Raw genomic sequence first — 17,052 nt, 5'->3', positions numbered from 1 at the left:
CAACTTTTCCTCTTTCTATTAATGGCTATGTTCTAAGGCAAGCAGGAAGCCTCCCCCTCACCAGACATCATCAAGACTTACTGTAAACTACAGTGACCGAGGCAGTGCAATGTCAGCACACAAACCCCTAGACAGACAATGGACCCCAGAGCCCAGAAACACACTCAAGGCTGGGGAAGTGATGCATCTCAGAGGTGCCAGTGTAGACTGTGCTCCGAGCCCTCCACAATCCCCACCACTTGGACACTGCAAATGCCCCCTCTGTCGGCTGCTCTCCCAAGGGCTCCAGCACCCATGCCCTTCCAGCTGCAAGCACATATTCCATGAAATCAGGGGACCACAGCCACTAAGTCCCCCAGAGATAAGTTTCCACCTTATTGTTCAGAAGGGTTAAAAGCTAGGTTTCTAGGGTGTAGCGCACTTAACAACATTTCATTTTGCTTTCATTTAGTCACATACAGACATCGGATGGGGACAGCATTCTGTCAACCAGTTATTTCAGTCCTAGTGTCACCAACCACATGCTCATTTTCACTGACTCTGGGAGGGTTGAGGAAGGTGACCTCAAAACATAAATAAAACCAAACAGGTGTGAACGTGATGTAAAATGCATTTGGTATAAACCTCTTTGGTCAAAATTGTGGCCAGTGATTGGCTGCAGGCTTTGTGTGACTCTGGTTTAGCCAAAGAGATCCTCCTCCTCATTCTCTCCCCCAAGGAACCCCACTCAGAGTCTCCAGCCTGTCGGTGACCAGCCACGCAAGCTGGTAGCATTTGCCCATCAACTCATTTGCTATACACCCCAAGCCACTCTTTGGCTCTGATCAAGCAGTCAGAAGATGCTTTGGTTATCTTCTATTCTGAGAACTTAAAAAAATCTTGGGCTTGTCCCACACACTGTGGTTACAGCTCTGGCATTTCATTCTCTGCTATAAAAATCAGTGCATGATGAGGCATCTCAGCACCAAAGGAGTTTCCTTCTTTGTTTTCCCTTTTTCAAGAATGTTAAAGATATTCAATGACAAACTAATTTGTTTCAATTTTGCCAAGTCTAGGAATAGCGTTCTATATTGAACTGCGAGTTGTTTAACATTTTCTCTTTTTTCAACTTGATCAAAAATTTTAAGATTTTCTTTTCTAACATTAAATGTTTTTCCTTGGAGTCTAACATTTTAATTTTTAGATTACAAAACTAACTAGTAAAAAGGAGTTGGATGTTTTTAGTTTGTGTAAATAGATACAATATAGATTCCATTTTTTATAATGTGTTTCTAAAAACAGAAACATATATTTTTGCTGATTGGTAGTAGTTTTTTTTAAATAATTGATCTTCCTCCCTCCTCAATAGTTGCTCCATAAATAAGTTTATCTGACCATAGAAAATCAACATTTACCGTAATTATATGGGTACCAAGGTATACAATAACTTACATTTTCAGGTACATTACAGCATCACTGCCATTCACTGTGAACTGAGATCCCCTTCTGAGGCATACTGAAGGTGGAGGTAGAGCTGGCTCACTGGGATCTGGGCAACACCCTAGTGTGGCTATGCAAGCATGTCACGGGCATCAACAACCACTGGGAAGCTGAGTGCCTTTTATATACCGGTATCATTTATCATAGCCTTAGTAACTTCATAGTTCAGCGATAAAAATTTAGGAGCCTATACAGAAACCATAGGTATAATAACTCTATCTCAGCATTTTCCTTACTAAGCTAATAGTTTATGTAACTGACGACAGTTTACTTCATCATGGGAATTGATTGAGCCTAGAAAGACACCCTCAACATAAAAAGACAGACGACCTACACTTGTTTTTCTAGGATCCTAAGGAGAACACAACAATCAGAGTAGGAAGCAAAGTATCAATGGAGGTATGAAAAAAAAATCCACTGATGGTTAGCCATCTCAGCCATAGAAAATGCACTCAGATCAAACAGTAATGCTTAATGAAAGAGCTCTGATCCCAAAGGGACTACTGGAATTGTAACCCAATTTTTTTTAGCTCTTTTATAAAAATATTTCAGCATATGAACAAGTATAGAAAGTAGTATCATGACCCCTACCCACATGCCTATAATCCAGCTTTAACTCAGTCTATCCTGTTCCACCTATATGCTGATTCACCTACTCATCCCTTATCCTGAGTTACTCTGAAGCGAATTCTAGGCATCCTATAATTTCAATATGTACTTCTGAAAGATTTAAACTCTTATTTAAACCTAACCACAATACTATTATCACACTCTAAAATTAATAATTTTAATATTAAATATCACTGCTGAAATGCTCAAGTAATCTCAAATATTTATTTATGGTATATTTGAATCAGTATTCAGTCACAGCTACATATTCCCCTTGATTGATGTATCTTTTCAATCTCTTTTTATCTAAGGTTTCCTTCCATCTTTTTCTTTCTTTTGAAATTTATCTGTTGGAGAAACTGTAATTTCTTGCAATCAGGATTTTGCTGATTGCATCCCTGTGGCAAGGCTTAACATTCACTGTGGCTTAAATTTCCCCATTCTTTCTAACTTAGTTCTGTACAAAGTTCAGAAACGGTCCCCCAGCTCCCCTTCCACCTCCGAAAAACTTCTAATTTTCTCTGTAATGGAGCAGATGCTGACAAACCCAAGATTCTGAAAATGGCCGGCAAAGGAGGACCCAGCTATGCCTCTAAACCAGCCATAGGCAACAGCAGTGTCATTGAGAGATGAGGTGTGGAGGTTGCCTGGAGCAGGTGATTGCTGTCCTCTGAAGATAGAAAAGTTCCCAAGTGTTCAAAAGTATCATCTTCAGAGAGAGAAAAACTATAGAGAGAAAAGGAGGGTGGGGGAGGGCTGTTCCTCAGGTGGCCTCAGCATGTTAATCAGTTTTCAAGTCGACACTATTAAGAACTAACATTTCAGAGTCCAGAGTGGGAGGGCAATGGCAGTCCTGTGGTTTTCCAGAGAAACTCAGGTTGTACTCTGAGGACAAAAGGCATACGCACAGAGCATCAACCCTGGAAGGACTTACCAGAGTACAACCACTTAAATCACAGCACTGTGACCGTCAGCTGCACACAAGGGCAACACAGTCAACCCTACCCCACCCCCACCCACACAGAGAGCATGTGCTCTGCTGGTTTTCTAACAATGGGACCCAGTTAGCAACAGGATTTGGAGGGGGGGAAAAAAGATGACCTTAAATCTTAGCTCTTTCACTTAAACTCAGTATAGCCTTAGGCAACCTGCTTAACCACCTGTGCCTCAGTTTCCCCATCTATTAATTGGGGATTCCTCATCTGCCTGCCTGCTAGAGTTGTTGTGAGGACAAATAAAGCTATACATTGCGGCCTACAGTGTAGCCTCCAGAGTAAGCTCCAGCATAAGCATAAGGAATACATAGCAGCCCCTTCCTCCCCAAAGATTGATGCCAGTCTATTCCACCCAGATCCTTGCAAGGGACCATGACAGCACCTGCTGGATGTCTGGCTAGGTTACCAATGCGGTCTGTGGCCATGCATGAAACAAAGCCAACTGACCCATGAAGGGTTCAATCCCATGATCCTGATCTCAATAGCAAGGCTCCAACCAACTGAGCTAATTACATTGGAGTCAGATTCAACTCTGCTTACACGAGACACTATTAGCAGTTCATACAACATTCTTAAACAGTGTTGTCCTAAGATGTTATGACACAACACACTTGCCAAGTTTACTAATGATCTCATCTTTTAAAAATATTAATGTAATGTAGCAAACAGGTGTGTCCCTTAAGAGGATTAAGGTGGAAATTCATTAGTGCAATAATACCAGTGGATTTGTGTTCTAAAACTAACGCCAATCAATCAACTTAGTGCACATTCTATCTTAGCACTTCTCAGCTTTGAGAGAAACACCAGAGAACTGAACAGCCAGGTCTTCTTCCTCAGGGAAGTTATCTGAGAACAGGAGAGACAGTGAGAACCTCTGTGTACTGAGACCCTGACCTAAATCACCTGTAATCCACGCTCTTCAGACTGTAGTGTGCACAAAAATCACCAGGGCATCTTGGTGAAATGCACGTTCTGATTCAGCAGGTCAGGGGAGGTCTGAGTGTGTGCATTTCTAATAGAGCCCGGGTGATACACAGCTCACACCTGGAGTAGCTAGATTCTAATCCTCACTGCAATCGGCTGTTTACAGATGGAATAGCTGAGGCAGCAAGGCAACCACAAAGACAAAGGTAGTGAGAAAGGAATGAACACAGTACACTCAAGGCCAATCCAGTGAGAGGAGGCATGCTGAAATGTGGACAGGCTGCCCGGAAGGAGAACATTCAGGACACAAAAGTGAAGTCCTTAAGAGCTTAGACCTGCTGTCAAATGCCAACTTGGAACTTCTCACTTGTGTGACCTGATGACTTCCTTCCAATCTTGGTCTCTCCTTCTATGAGTTGCAACAGTATTAGTACTTGGCCCTGGGGTGGCCACGGGCTTGGTGAGATGATGTCCATTTAGGATGGTTCCCAGCTCAGGCAAATGCCTAGGACATGACAGCTATTATAACCCCACTCTGTCCAGCTCACTGCAGGCAACAAAACATTTCCCGAATTAAATCATTAAGTAATAGTTGTCATCTTAACATGTACACTAAAAAAGCATAAAAGTATTCTACAGTTCCAGTGTTGTCTATCAAAGTGGAAAAAAAAGAATCCTTATATCATTAAATGACAGTGGCACAAATCAATCCAAACACATTTTAAGCTTTAAAAGGTCTATTGTTCTATGAATGCTACTGCAGAGGTATTTTTTTTTTAATTAGAACTCCTATAATTACCATTTTTCTTTAAAAAAATTAAGCCAGAAATAAACGCCTATTGTTGCAGCATTTGAAAACAAAAACTAAATGCCTCACTTAGCCCAATGTAGAAAATATAACCAACAAAATGAACATCTCCCCAATGAGAATACAGCACCTGTTTTGAACCTTTTATTACAAAACTAATGTTTATTTAATCATATTCCCTGGAATGAGGGTTGTTATGTGTCAGTTTAAGAAATAAAAAATGATAAAGCATAATAAGCACAATCTCTTATTTTTGCATGAGATGACAATTTTCTTAAATGAACAACTTCAACTTCTAATGGAGTCCGCAGACATGAACTAAATTAATATATCTTGAGGTTCAGAAAAGATGTCCACACTCAAGTTTCAGCCAGGAAAGGCCTGACAGGTTGTCCAGTTCAAAGGCTGCCAGCACAGGAGAATCCCTAGGAAGAGCTTTCAAAATTAGGACCCTCTGAGGGGGCCTTCTCAGCGCCACTTACACAGGTACATTTACTTTAAGAAAATTCACCCAACTGCACACTCACACCCTGTACACTTTTTGTATGTGTGACCTACTTCGGTCAGAAGTTTACTCCCAGCCAGGCACCAAGGCTCACACCTGTAATCCCAGCACTTTGGGAGGCAGAGGCAGGCAGATCACTTTGAGCTCAGGAATTCAAGATCAGTCTGGGTAACATGGTGAAACTCCATGTCTACAAAAAATACAAAAATTAGCCGGGTGTGGTGATGCATGCATATAGTCCCAGCAACAACGGAGGCTGAGGTGGGAGGATCACCTGAGCCCAGGGAGGTCAAGGCTGCAGTGAGCCATGATCGCACCACTGCTCTCCAGCCTGGGTGACAGAGTGAGACCATATCTCAAGAAGAAAAAAAGAAGTTGGCTCTGTCAGGGACTTGAATGTGCAGGGAAGCTGAGACCACACAGAGTGTCTGCCTGTCCCATGCTTATGCTTCTCCCCTCTTTGTATCACTGAGTATGTGCTCCCTGCATAGAACTCCACTTCTTGTCAAGACCAGGCTCTGTGGGACCTAGAAGAAGCATGCCTTGTGGTCCAAAAAGCCTCACCTGTGGCAGGGTCCTAGGTTTATAGTTCACCTACTCCCCCAACAAACCCCCCAGTAGCTAATTCACAGGACAGGTGATAACTTACTCATTTCCAACCCTGACTCTGAATTCTGTCAGGTCAGGAATTCTGCCTCAAGGCTCTTAGCCACGTATAACATTCACCTGTCCCCAGGCCTAAAAGTGTTTGGCCCTCGAAGGTGGTGGGGTGGACCCCTCCAGTGAATGGAACAGAAGCTCTGGAGGCCTGGTTTCTGTCCACAGCCATATACCTCGTTGCCGGAACAGAACAGCACTGATGCCCTGAGTCACACAGGGCTGGTCTGAATCTCAGTTCTCCACTTCCAGCACAAAAACTGGCTTATTTAGTCACTCAGCCTCACTTTCCTCATCTCTAAAATAGGGACAAAGTCCCTACTTCATGGAGCTGTGTAGTATTAAAGGAAAGCATGCATTGAGAGCCTGGGTGGGGAATACACTATGCCAAGTGCCTGAAACTCTTCAGCTGTTTCTATCACAGGTGGATCATCCAATTTTAAGATTCTCTGATGGAAATTATTATCATCTTAACAATATGAATGTATACCAAGGCACATAAATGCCCTGACTCTTGCTTTACAGAACCCTCATCAATAAAGTCAGTTGCTCACTCCGCTGTAGATGGGAAAAACTGCCAGACATCTAAATACACTGGGTGGGGGTGGGGGGTTGTCTCTGGGCAAAAGATTCTGAGACTGAGGCTGGCTGGCCCCCAAAACAAAGGTCAAGGGTCTCTGTAGAACCTCATGTGGTTCTTTTCATCCCACAAGGACACCTTAGAAAGTTCTGCAAGCCAGTGCAACTGCTCTGCTGGGGCTTCTAGCTGGGGGTGAGGAGGAGCGGGCAGTGGGGAAGCATTGGGATTTCCTCCTACCAGACCAGGATCAAGACTGTGGGGCTGTTCCACCAAAACATGAAAACATACTGCAGCACCCAGCTTGAAAGGTCAACCATGTATATAAGGCTTGAAATCCAAGGAAACCACTTCAAGGTCAGACAGGACCACAATTATGAACCTTCGGTGGTTTCAACAAAAGATCACTATAATCAGAGACTGCAATGGCCTGAATAATCACGATGTAGACGAAGCTCTTTGAAAACTTTTCACTGAATCAACTAATTGAGAAGAACCAAATAATTTACAAGTGATTCTGATCAGCTAAATCCAGAATACATCACTCTGGATGATGATGACCCTGTGTCTCCCAATCAAATGCGCTTTTGTGGCCAGAGAGGTTTCCATGACTGTATCCATCCTGAACCAACCAGGAGAGAATGAGATGGAAATGCCCCATTCCTTATTCCTAAAAACGTTATTAATTATGTAGAGGAAGGAAGCACTGATACACTAATAGAGAGGAAACCACCACTGCCAAAGTCCACCAGCTCCTTCACACAAGCTCCTCCTCTACTTACAAAGCAGGTCAACATCATACAGAAATCCGAGGAATTTTTTTAAAATCAATTTTGTTATTTTGGGCATCAACGCTCATCTCTTTCAAATATGTGTCAATGTCGATCATCAAGAAATAAATCATCTCCAAGCTTTGATATGAATCTTAGGCAGAAAACATACTGGGAAGGTAATTCTGCAAGCTGCATTCAATCTGTTTTCAGTGGGAGGAAGGGTTTTCCTGGGTAACTAAATTATTAGCTTTCAATACCCAGCTCTTTGCAACAAATGCTTTGCAAGAGGCCTGTCCTGCAGAAGCTTTTTTTTTTTTTTTTTTTTTAAGAAACCTCTCTAACTGGTAGACTGAGGAGTCTTTCTTCCCAGGGGACACTCATTTCGGGCTGCCAGTCTGAGGCTTTGTGAGCGTGCTGCCCCTCCGAGCCCCCGCCCCTCCTCCCACAGCGACTGCTCCTCCAAGGTTCCCAAGGCCACCTGCTTCTCGGAAGAAAAAGGGAATACCCTCAGCGCTATCTCAGTGCGCGGCCGGCGTTCTCGGCGGCGCCCCGGGGGGAAGGAGGAGGCGGTGTTCCCGGGAAGCGTGCTTTGTCGCGAGGGTCGCGTGGCCGCCCGCCGCGGCCCCAGAAGCCTGAGAGAGGTTTTGTCCCGGCCATCGCTCAGGGCTCTCCTCCAAAGGGCATGAGTCCCGTGGGGCCCCACTTCTTCCCGCGCCCCGCTTGGTGCCCGCCGGAGTGCGGGGGGCTGACTGCCCGCGTCCGAGCCCCACCCCGCCCACCCGGCCGAGCTAACGGCGCCGCGCCCGGGAGCTTTCTCCATCCCGCCTCGGGCCGGCACGGCACCTGCTCTGCCACGCCCGCCCCCGGCTCTGGCTGTCCTTCCCGCCCGCCCCGGAGGGTCCTGCGCCAGCCAGCGAGTACCCCGGGCTCCTCTGTCTAACCGGGAGGGGGAGTCTGCCCTCGAGCGACGGTCACCCGGGGCCGCGCCCAGCCCAGCCCAGCCCAGGGGGCCCGCGAAGCCCTGGCCCGGCACGCACCCCGGCACGCACCGCGGCAGGGGCTGCGTCCAGGGGGCCCAGCCCTCCCCGCCAGCCGTACCTTGTGCGGCGCCCGCAGGAGCCGATGGACCCCCGCTAGCTGGGTGCCTAGAGCGAGGTCCTCGCGGAACGTGAACAGCGGCGGCCGGCTGGGCTCGGGGAAGTTGGTGCTGTTGAAAGGGTCCGTGTCGTCCAAGAACTGCACCCGGCAAGCCAGCGTGGCCATGATGCATCCCTGCCGCGGGGGCGCGGGCCCCGGGGTTAGCGGGGCCGCGGGCCGGGACGCCCGGGTCGCTGCGCGCAGTGGAGGCCGCAGCCGCCGCTAGCTGGCTCGCGGGCTAGCAGGCTCCGGCGCGCCGGGCTGCAGCCCGGGCTCCGGCCGCGGGGGGCGGGGCGGGGGCGGGGCCTACGGCCCCCACCTCCTTCGACTCTTCCTTCGGCTCCTCCCCTCCTCCTGGTCCCCTACCCCCGGCCGGGCCAGGCAGCCCGGACCCACTGGACCGCCGCCGGGAAAGTGCAAGGGAGATGGCTTGCGCAGCATCCGCAGCCCTGCGCCAAAGGCCGGCGGCTGCGGCGGCGGGCTGAGGGCCCAGCGGGCGCACTTGGCTGCACGTGCGCCCCGCGGCCCTGGGCCGAGCTGCACCCCTCCGAGCCTGTAGGACCGACTTGTAGGGGGCAATTGGGGGGGGTGCGGCGGGGAGTCAGGCGGCCCTCTGACTTCTCCCCCACCCAGAGAGGGCTTAAGCCCTTCCAGATGAAGGCGGCGGCGGCCAGCTCCTGCTGCCCGGATTTGGAATACCCCGGCAGGGCACCTGGAGGCCAGGGAGTCGGCTGTGGCAGCAAGATGGGCAGTGGCAGCGACCCGGAGCCCCAGCTCAGGGTATGGGGAGGTTTTCCTTAGGGACAAAGAAGCTAAGAAAGACAAGGGTGCGCCAGGGAACCCAGGCCGCTCTTAGGCACAAGCCTAGAGGCGAGAGGCGTGGGGGCTGCGAGGCTTCCCTGAGGGACCCCAGCGCCGGCCATGGGCCCCGGGGGGGCCTGGTGGGTGCTGCTCAAACTTCTGTATCACCAAGGCCTCTCCCCAATTAGGCCTCCGAAAGCCCTAATTGGACCTTGTGGGGCCGCGGGGGCTTGGGAGGTGGGAGCGCTTCTGGCAAGGTCCCCGAATTGCGGGGAGCCGGGGATACCCTGGTAACCGAGGGACTGGGAGGGGAGGTTTGCGTCCTCCCCGCCCCTGACTGGCTGGAGCCGCGAGACTCGGCGCTGCCTCCCACCGCTCTCCTAACCGCTCACGGGCGACCCCCTTCGTTTCCAAGGAGCATTCACGTTACTCCCCATTCCCAGGCCACGGCCAAGTTCCGGGTTCCTCCCCGCCTCATATAGATCGCCCTCATAATACCCAATCTCTCTTAACATCCGAGTCTTTTCAAGGCGACTCTATAAATGTGTCTCTCTCCCTTTCCTCTGGTTTCAAGGGAAAAGAAGCCCTGTTCCTACTTAGCAGCCTCTCCCACATCTTTAACCTCTCCATCTCCGTGATCTCTTTCCCTGCCACACATACACACTTAAGCCTGGTCTTAAAATAATTCCGCGACACTTCTGCTCCTTCTAGCCGAACTTCTAGCTCTAATTGTTTTGTTATTTAACTCTTTGAATGAGTCCTCTAGACTAGCCATCCTCAATTTTTTGGCACCAAGGACCAGTTTCGTGGAAGATGATTTCTAAACGGACAGTGGTGGGGGCTGGGGGTGGGGGGTGATGTTGGGGGAGGGAGGGCAGATGGTTTCAGAATGAAACTGTTCCATCTCAGATCATCAAAAATTAGATTCTCATAAGAGCACGCTACCTAGATCCCTCGCAGGCACAGTTCACAATAGGGCTCTCGCTCCCTTGAGACTCTCCTGCCTCCGCTCACTGGCTGCTCACCTCCTGCTGTGTGGCCCGGTTCCTAACAGTCCATGGACCAGTACCAGTCTGTAGCTGCGGGGTTAGGGACCTCTGCTCTAGACTGGATCTACATCAACTTCCCCACCTCCTCAGGGACAGAATACTGAACGCACAAATTCTTCCCCTCTGAGAAGGGCCACCTGCACTTTCACCTCCCTCCTCACTGAGCGAGCCCTCCAGTCCCGGCCACCCCATTTCTTACCACGTTCCCAACCCGGATCCCAACCCATCCTCTCAGGGGCCCCTTTGGGTACCTGGCTTGCTCCTCTTGCCCCATCTACCAAATGCCTGCTACTAGTGAGATTACTCAGTGCCCCCACTTCCACCCCAAAGCCCCTCAGCCTCTTACTCCACTGATGCTGCTGCAAGCTTCTGCCACTTTCCTCTACCCAGAAATTAGTCAATAAGGAAAATAGTTTCTCCAGAATGGCTTCCAGCACACTCTCCTCTTCATCTTTCATCTTATTTTTCGTCTCCTCTCCATCCTCCATCTCCCTCTTCTCAGAAGGTGACAAAAGTCCTACTTTTCCTCCCATTCAAAGCTCTGCCCCCACCTGGACCCTGGGTCCCTCCCTTCCCACTTGCTCTTGGCCGGGGCTCTACCACTGATGCGCCCACTTCTAACTTCCTCCCCTGGCTCCATACCCTGAGGCCCAGGGCCTGCTTCCTGATGTGCAACTCATGAAGCCACACAGGGCCCTGCACTTTAAAGGGTCCTAAAGTGGTTTAATATTTAGCCGTTGCTGTCTTGAATGTTTTGATACTTTTTAAGGAGTCCCGGCATTTTTGCTGTACACTGGGCCCCACAAGTTATGCACTCAATCCTAATGAGAATAAATACTCAAATGTTTTCCACCTTAAAAGTTGCATCTGTATGAAGCCCACCTCTCACACTCTAGCTCCCTGGCTTATCTTATTATCACTTCCTAACCAACTTCTGAGAGAGAGCCATATTAATTTCTCAGTATCCTCATCATCTTTCTCCACACCCCATGATATCTGGAGGGCAACCCCTTCCTGCAATTCTAAGATCATCAGTGCCAGCCTAATTTTCTTACCTGGAAGACACATTGGCCCTGCTACCCACTTTCTTGGCAGCATCTGTCACCATGGTACCATGGATGATTCTTTTCTCAGACTCCTATCCCCTCAGCTCAATAGCTCTACCTCCTGTGGGTTCTCCTCCTCCTTTGACAGTTCCTTCTCAGGTCTTTCTGGGCTCCATCCTCCTCTTGGTCCCATTCACATTTCCTCTAGATTTTCCTGGCTTCAACCCTCCTCAACCTGCATGCATATGGCATCCATCTCTATGCTCACAGAGGAGTCCCTCTCTTCACTTCTAGGCTCTGATTTTCACTGGGCAACTCAACGTCCCCATCCTGGTTACCACATCACACTTAATTACACATTGAACCCAACACCCCAACCTGGCCGCCCTTCCAGAACCTCTTCTGCAAGGTTGCAATCTGCCAGACTGCTTTACCTGCCTGTCTGCTGATTCCAATGCTCTCCAAGCCTTTGGAGTGTAGAACACCACAGCTATGGCTACCCTTAATTTATTCTGTGTTGTCACTAAAGGGAAAACTCCTCTGAGGCAAGGACCATGCCATATTCATTTCTGCGCCTACCACAGAGAAGACACACAATAAATGTCTAACAAATGTGTGAACATCAAAGTCATCTTTGACTCCCACATCTTGCTATTGGTCACTAGGACTTGTTACTGAATCAGCCTCTAAAATATTTCTCAATTCTTCCCTTCTCTCTAGCCCTCACTGTCTATGCTAGTCTTCTAATGACTTCCCCAGACGTGCATCCTGCATTTGGTCTTCCGCTGGCTTTCCCAGAGCCGGTGATCATTCCAAGATGTGTGTTTGACATGTCACACCACAGGGTAAAATCCTTACATTCCAAACCCCTTAGCACAGATCACAAGGCACTCTAAGAACTGCCTCAGTCTACCACTCCAGGCTCATGCCTGGTCATTCCCAGCTTCACGGCCTGCTTTCAAGCCATGCCAAACTTATTACTCTTTCCCAGACATGCTGGGAAATGGTGAGCATCTCAACCTAGATTCCTCTTCCCTATCTAGTTACTCAGCTGAATCCACTTATCCTTCAGTTCTCATTTCTAATGTCAACTCCTCTGGAGAGCCATCTCCAACTGTACCCCAAACAAGGATTGTCTGTCTTTCTTCTGTGGTCTCAAATTATATATGCCCTTACTGTAGCACTTTTCATGTTACATTGTAAATTCATGCTTGCATATGCCTACTCCACTAACTATAAGATTTTCAGGATTGGAATTTGCCCTCAATTTTAATCTTAGAACTTCAGTGACTGGCACCTAAAATAAAACCTTCAGCTTTTTTAATTATATAGGCTATCCTTAATTCTTTTATGTATTTTTGCTTTGGCAACTCCCTTAAAACTGCCATTGCTAATATTTTTTTCCTCTAACAGCCAAATTTTTTCTCAGCCTACTTTTGAAATTATTTCTTGGTAGTAATGTAATGATTTATCTTAATTTAAAAGGCCAAGAGTAATAAAAAGTTATAAGAAGATATCAGAACAGACGTTTGATCCCAGTTTACAACACCCCCCTTAATATACACACTATCCAGAGCCACCTGTTTCTAAGTAACATGAGTACACTGCTATACTTTCATCTATCCATTTCAGATAATACAGTGACCTTCTATCACACTACATGAGGGTTTCAGCTTCTTTATAGTCTGTTTCCTTTTCCAATATTGTTTATCACAATTTTAGTCAAATTCTTATTCAGTGATTTTAAAATTTATGATATTAATATTGTTCACATCTGTGCCAAGTGGTGCACATGATTACATGCCCTTTCTTGTACAACTTTTTGTTTTTCTTCAAGTTAATGTTTGCCTCAATTTTTTTAATTTGATTATGTTTTTCTTGAAAAGCCGGCTAAATCGTCTCATATCCTGCAACAGCCCTACAAATGCCTGTCTTAATATTGTCAAATAAGCTTTCAGTTCCATCCTTCTGTTCCAGTTTGAAATGTGGCTCTCTCAGGACTGTCCTCCTGGATATTTTCTTGGCTTTTCTCTTGTGCAGGAACCCCTGGTTCCCAGCTTACTTATCTTATTCTTTCTTAGTTTTACACTCCCATTTTTTGTAAGTACATACTCTACTAGCTTTCTGAGAAAGGATAAAGTTTTGAAAAATTGAATGTCTCAAACAATCTTAATTCATCGTCCTAGAATTTGCCTCAGTGTGGCAGTTTTGTTGCCAAAGATGGCTACAATAATTCCTCCTGCCCCTTGTATTCCCACAATTTTCCAATATGACTTCGCCACTTCTCCTGCCACAAAGTGAAGTCGGATCTCTCCACTCCCTAAGTTGGGGAGGCTTTGTGACTTGATTTGACCAATACGGCTAAAGTGACATTGTGTGGCTTCTGAAACTAGGCCTCAAGGGACATTACAGCATCTGTTTTCACCCTTTTGGAATGCTGGCCTAAGACTCCCATGTGAAGAGGCCAGGTCTAGCCTAGGAAACCTGGTAAGGAAATTGCTACTGAAGACAGAAAAAAATGCTTACCTGTGTTACGCAGCAATGAAACAATTGACAAGACAATTGCCTAGAGTATTTGTAAGATAGAAAATGTATCTAATGAGCTTATAAACTTGGCTAAGGAGATCTTTAAACAGTATATTGGAAGTGTCTGTTGGGTACTTGTAGCTGCATATTACAAGGAATTCTGTTTGCAAGCAGAGTGAGTAGTTAAGATTTGCTGAGTTATAAATGAAACAATTTCTCATCCCTAGTTTGTCCAGTTAGCAAATACCTTCAAAGTAAGAAATAACCTTGGTAAAGATCAGTTTAAAAATGTGGTTGTAGGCCGGATGTGGTAGCTCACATCTGTAATTCCCACACTGGGAATTATTTGCAATGTAAAAGTTACATTACTTACAATGTAAATTGTAATGTAACTAAGAAAAGTTACATTACTTATAATGTAACATGAAAAGTTACATTCAATGTTACATTGTAAATGTAATTCTCAGTATGGGGAATTACAGGTGTGAGCCATTGCAGTTGGCCTACAACCACATTTATGAGGCAGGAGGATTGCTTGAGCCATGGAGGTTGAGGTTATAGTGGGCTATGCTCATACCATTGCACTCTAGCCTGGAAGACAGAGCAAGACCCTACAGCTATGGAGGTTTCCTTACCACTATCCCAGTCTCTGCCCCCTGCCCAGTTCTAATACCAATGTCACACAATTTAGGGGTTTGTTACGGTACCAATTTATGTTTTATTGGTACCTACTTCTAGGTAGCAGTTTATGTTTTATTTCATCTTTGTTGTACAAGAAGCCACCCCACAACGTAGTAGCTTAAAATAACAACCATTTTATTTTCTTTGGATTCTGTGAGTCAGCAATTTGAGCTGGTCTAGCTGGGATTGCTCATATAGTCGCAGTCATCTAGAAGGTTGACTGGGGCTGATTGGACTAAAATAGCCTCCTTTCATACCAGGTAATGTATTCTGGTTGTCAGCTGGTTGGTCTGGGGGTGGAGGAGAGCTTCAGTTAGAATGATTTATCTCTGTTCCTCAGGTTTCTTATCTAGTAGGTTAGGCCTGGCTTCTTCACACTGGTAGACTTTGAATAGCATTCCAAGAAGTCAAGAGTGGAAGCTGCAAGATCTGTTGAGCCCTGGGCTTAGAAATTATGCTGTATCAGTTTCGCTACTTTTATTTTTGCTTGAAATAAGTCAAGACCAGCTTAGATTCAAGGAATGGGGAAATCGATTCCAATCCCTAATGGGAGAAGCAAAATCACATTGCAGAGAGGTCCAAGTACCCAGATATGAAGGAAGGTTGTAGTCATCACTGCAACAATATAACATATATGTTATATAACTCTAGGTTAAATTGATTTTTACTCAGAACTCTGAGGCATTGCTTCATTGTCTTCTAATTTTTCTTGTTGCTATTGAGACTATTAGTGCTGTGGTATAGCTGGTCCTCTGTATCTGTGGGTTCTGCATCCATGGATTCAACCAACTGCAGATTGAAAATATTCAAAAAAAAAAGAATGGATGTTTGCATCTATACTAAACATGTACAGACTTTTTCTCCTTGTCATTATTTCCTAAACAATACAACAGCTATTTACATAGCCTTTACATGGTATTAGATATTATAAGTAATCTAGAGATGATTTAAAGTATACAGAAGGATGTGCATAGGTTATATGCAAGTACTACACCATTTTACGTGAAGGACTTGAGCACCCACGGATTTTGGTATCCAAGGGAGGTCCTGTAACAAAACAACCATGAATATCAAGGGACAATTGTATAGGTAACTCTACATTGTATAGCTAACTGTTTTTTCCCTCTCCCTTTGGAAGCTTTTTGAACCTTCTGATTATTCCCAATATACTGAAATTCCATGATGAGTCCTGCTGTGGCTTCTTTTTCATTCATCCTGTTGTCATTGCATAGATATTATTTAATCCAGAGATCCTGCCCTTTGATGTAGAAATGTTCTTATATCTTGTTTTCAATCATTTCCTCTCCTCAGTGTTCTCTGCTTGCTCTTCCTAGAACTTCTGTTATTCAGATGTTGGACCACTAAACAGATTCTCTAATTTTCTTAACTTTTCTGCCCGGTTAGTCTCTCTGAATATTTTCTTCTACTTTTTGGAAAATTTCCTACACGGTATTTCCTTTTTTTCTACTGAATATTGTATTGCAGCATTCATGTTCTTTGCTTTCCAAGAACTCTGTCTTGATCTTTGATTTTTCTTTTTAAAATATCTTGTTCTTATTTCCAGGATTTCCCTGATATTATTAACTATATTTTCTTTAAAGTTTTCTTCTTTTTGCTGCACTGTTTCTGTGCACTTTGGGCTCTTCCTTTATTCCTTTTCAGTTTTTTTTCTTTTATAGTAGACATTTTCCTCAAATGGCATGATCCTTGGCTGCTCATCACATTGAAAGCTAATTGGGAGGACAGGTACGGTGGCTCACATCTGTAATCTCAGCACTTTGGGAGGCCAAGGTGGGCAGATCACTTGAGGTCAGGAGTTTGAGACCAGTCTGACCAACATAGTGAAACCCTGTCTCTACTAAAAATACAAAAATTAGCCAGGTATGATGGCAGGCACCTGTAATCCCAACTACTTGGTAGACTAGGGCAGGAGAATTGCTTGAACCTGGGAGGCAGAGGTTGCAGTGAGCTGAGGTTGCAGTGTGCCAAGATTGCACCATTGCACTACAGCCTGTGCAACTTAGCAAGACTCTGTCTCAAAAAAAGAAAGAAAGCTGATTGGAAGCTCTAAGGTATAATATAGGCACTTTACCTATGGTCTTCATGGTAGACTCAGCCAGTGGACAAATGGCTCATTTCTTGACTACCTTTAGGTCTTTCCTCTGGGGTAGTTTACTTTCTCCAGAAAAAATTTTAACAACACTGCCCTTAGCCCAGAACAAGAGAGACCCTTGCGTTGGCCTCTATGCTTTAGAAGGCCTCACCCTGGCCCTGCTCCTGCCATCCCTCCCTATAGAGCAAGTCCATAGGACCAAGATGTTATGCCCACCTGGAATCCAAGCTGCTCTCTCTAGACTATTCTCCAGGCACTGGGACCTCAGAATTCCCTGCTCACATGCCTCTGAACATGTTCCCAAGGCCTGTATGTGTGTGTCTTCTCCAGAGCATCTTAAACATGCACCCCTAAGCCTGAAAAGGGGCTAAA

General features: G+C 46.0%; 1 protein-coding gene across 12 annotated transcripts in view; it reads right to left on the bottom strand.

Moving 5' to 3' along the window:
• FHOD3 (formin homology 2 domain containing 3) overlaps positions 1-8,730 on the bottom strand; it is a 487,025-nt gene extending 478,295 nt beyond the window's left edge. For all 12 annotated transcript variants that reach the window (XM_037730378.1, XM_037730382.1, XM_037730380.1 and 9 more), the window contains exon 1: positions 8,426-8,730. In XM_037730378.1, coding sequence (XP_037586306.1) covers positions 8,426-8,590 — 165 coding nt within the window. In that variant the 5' untranslated portion in view covers positions 8,591-8,730. The remainder of the gene's footprint in view (positions 1-8,425) is intronic.
• Positions 8,731-17,052: the final 8,322 nt, after the last annotated feature.

Source organism: Cebus imitator, unplaced genomic scaffold, assembly GCF_001604975.1.
Source record: "Cebus imitator isolate Cc_AM_T3 unplaced genomic scaffold, Cebus_imitator-1.0 Scaffold342, whole genome shotgun sequence".
Taxonomy (NCBI): domain Eukaryota; kingdom Metazoa; phylum Chordata; class Mammalia; order Primates; family Cebidae; genus Cebus; species Cebus imitator.
Note: the sequence above shows the minus strand (reverse complement) of the source record. Positions and strands in the feature narration are given on the sequence as shown.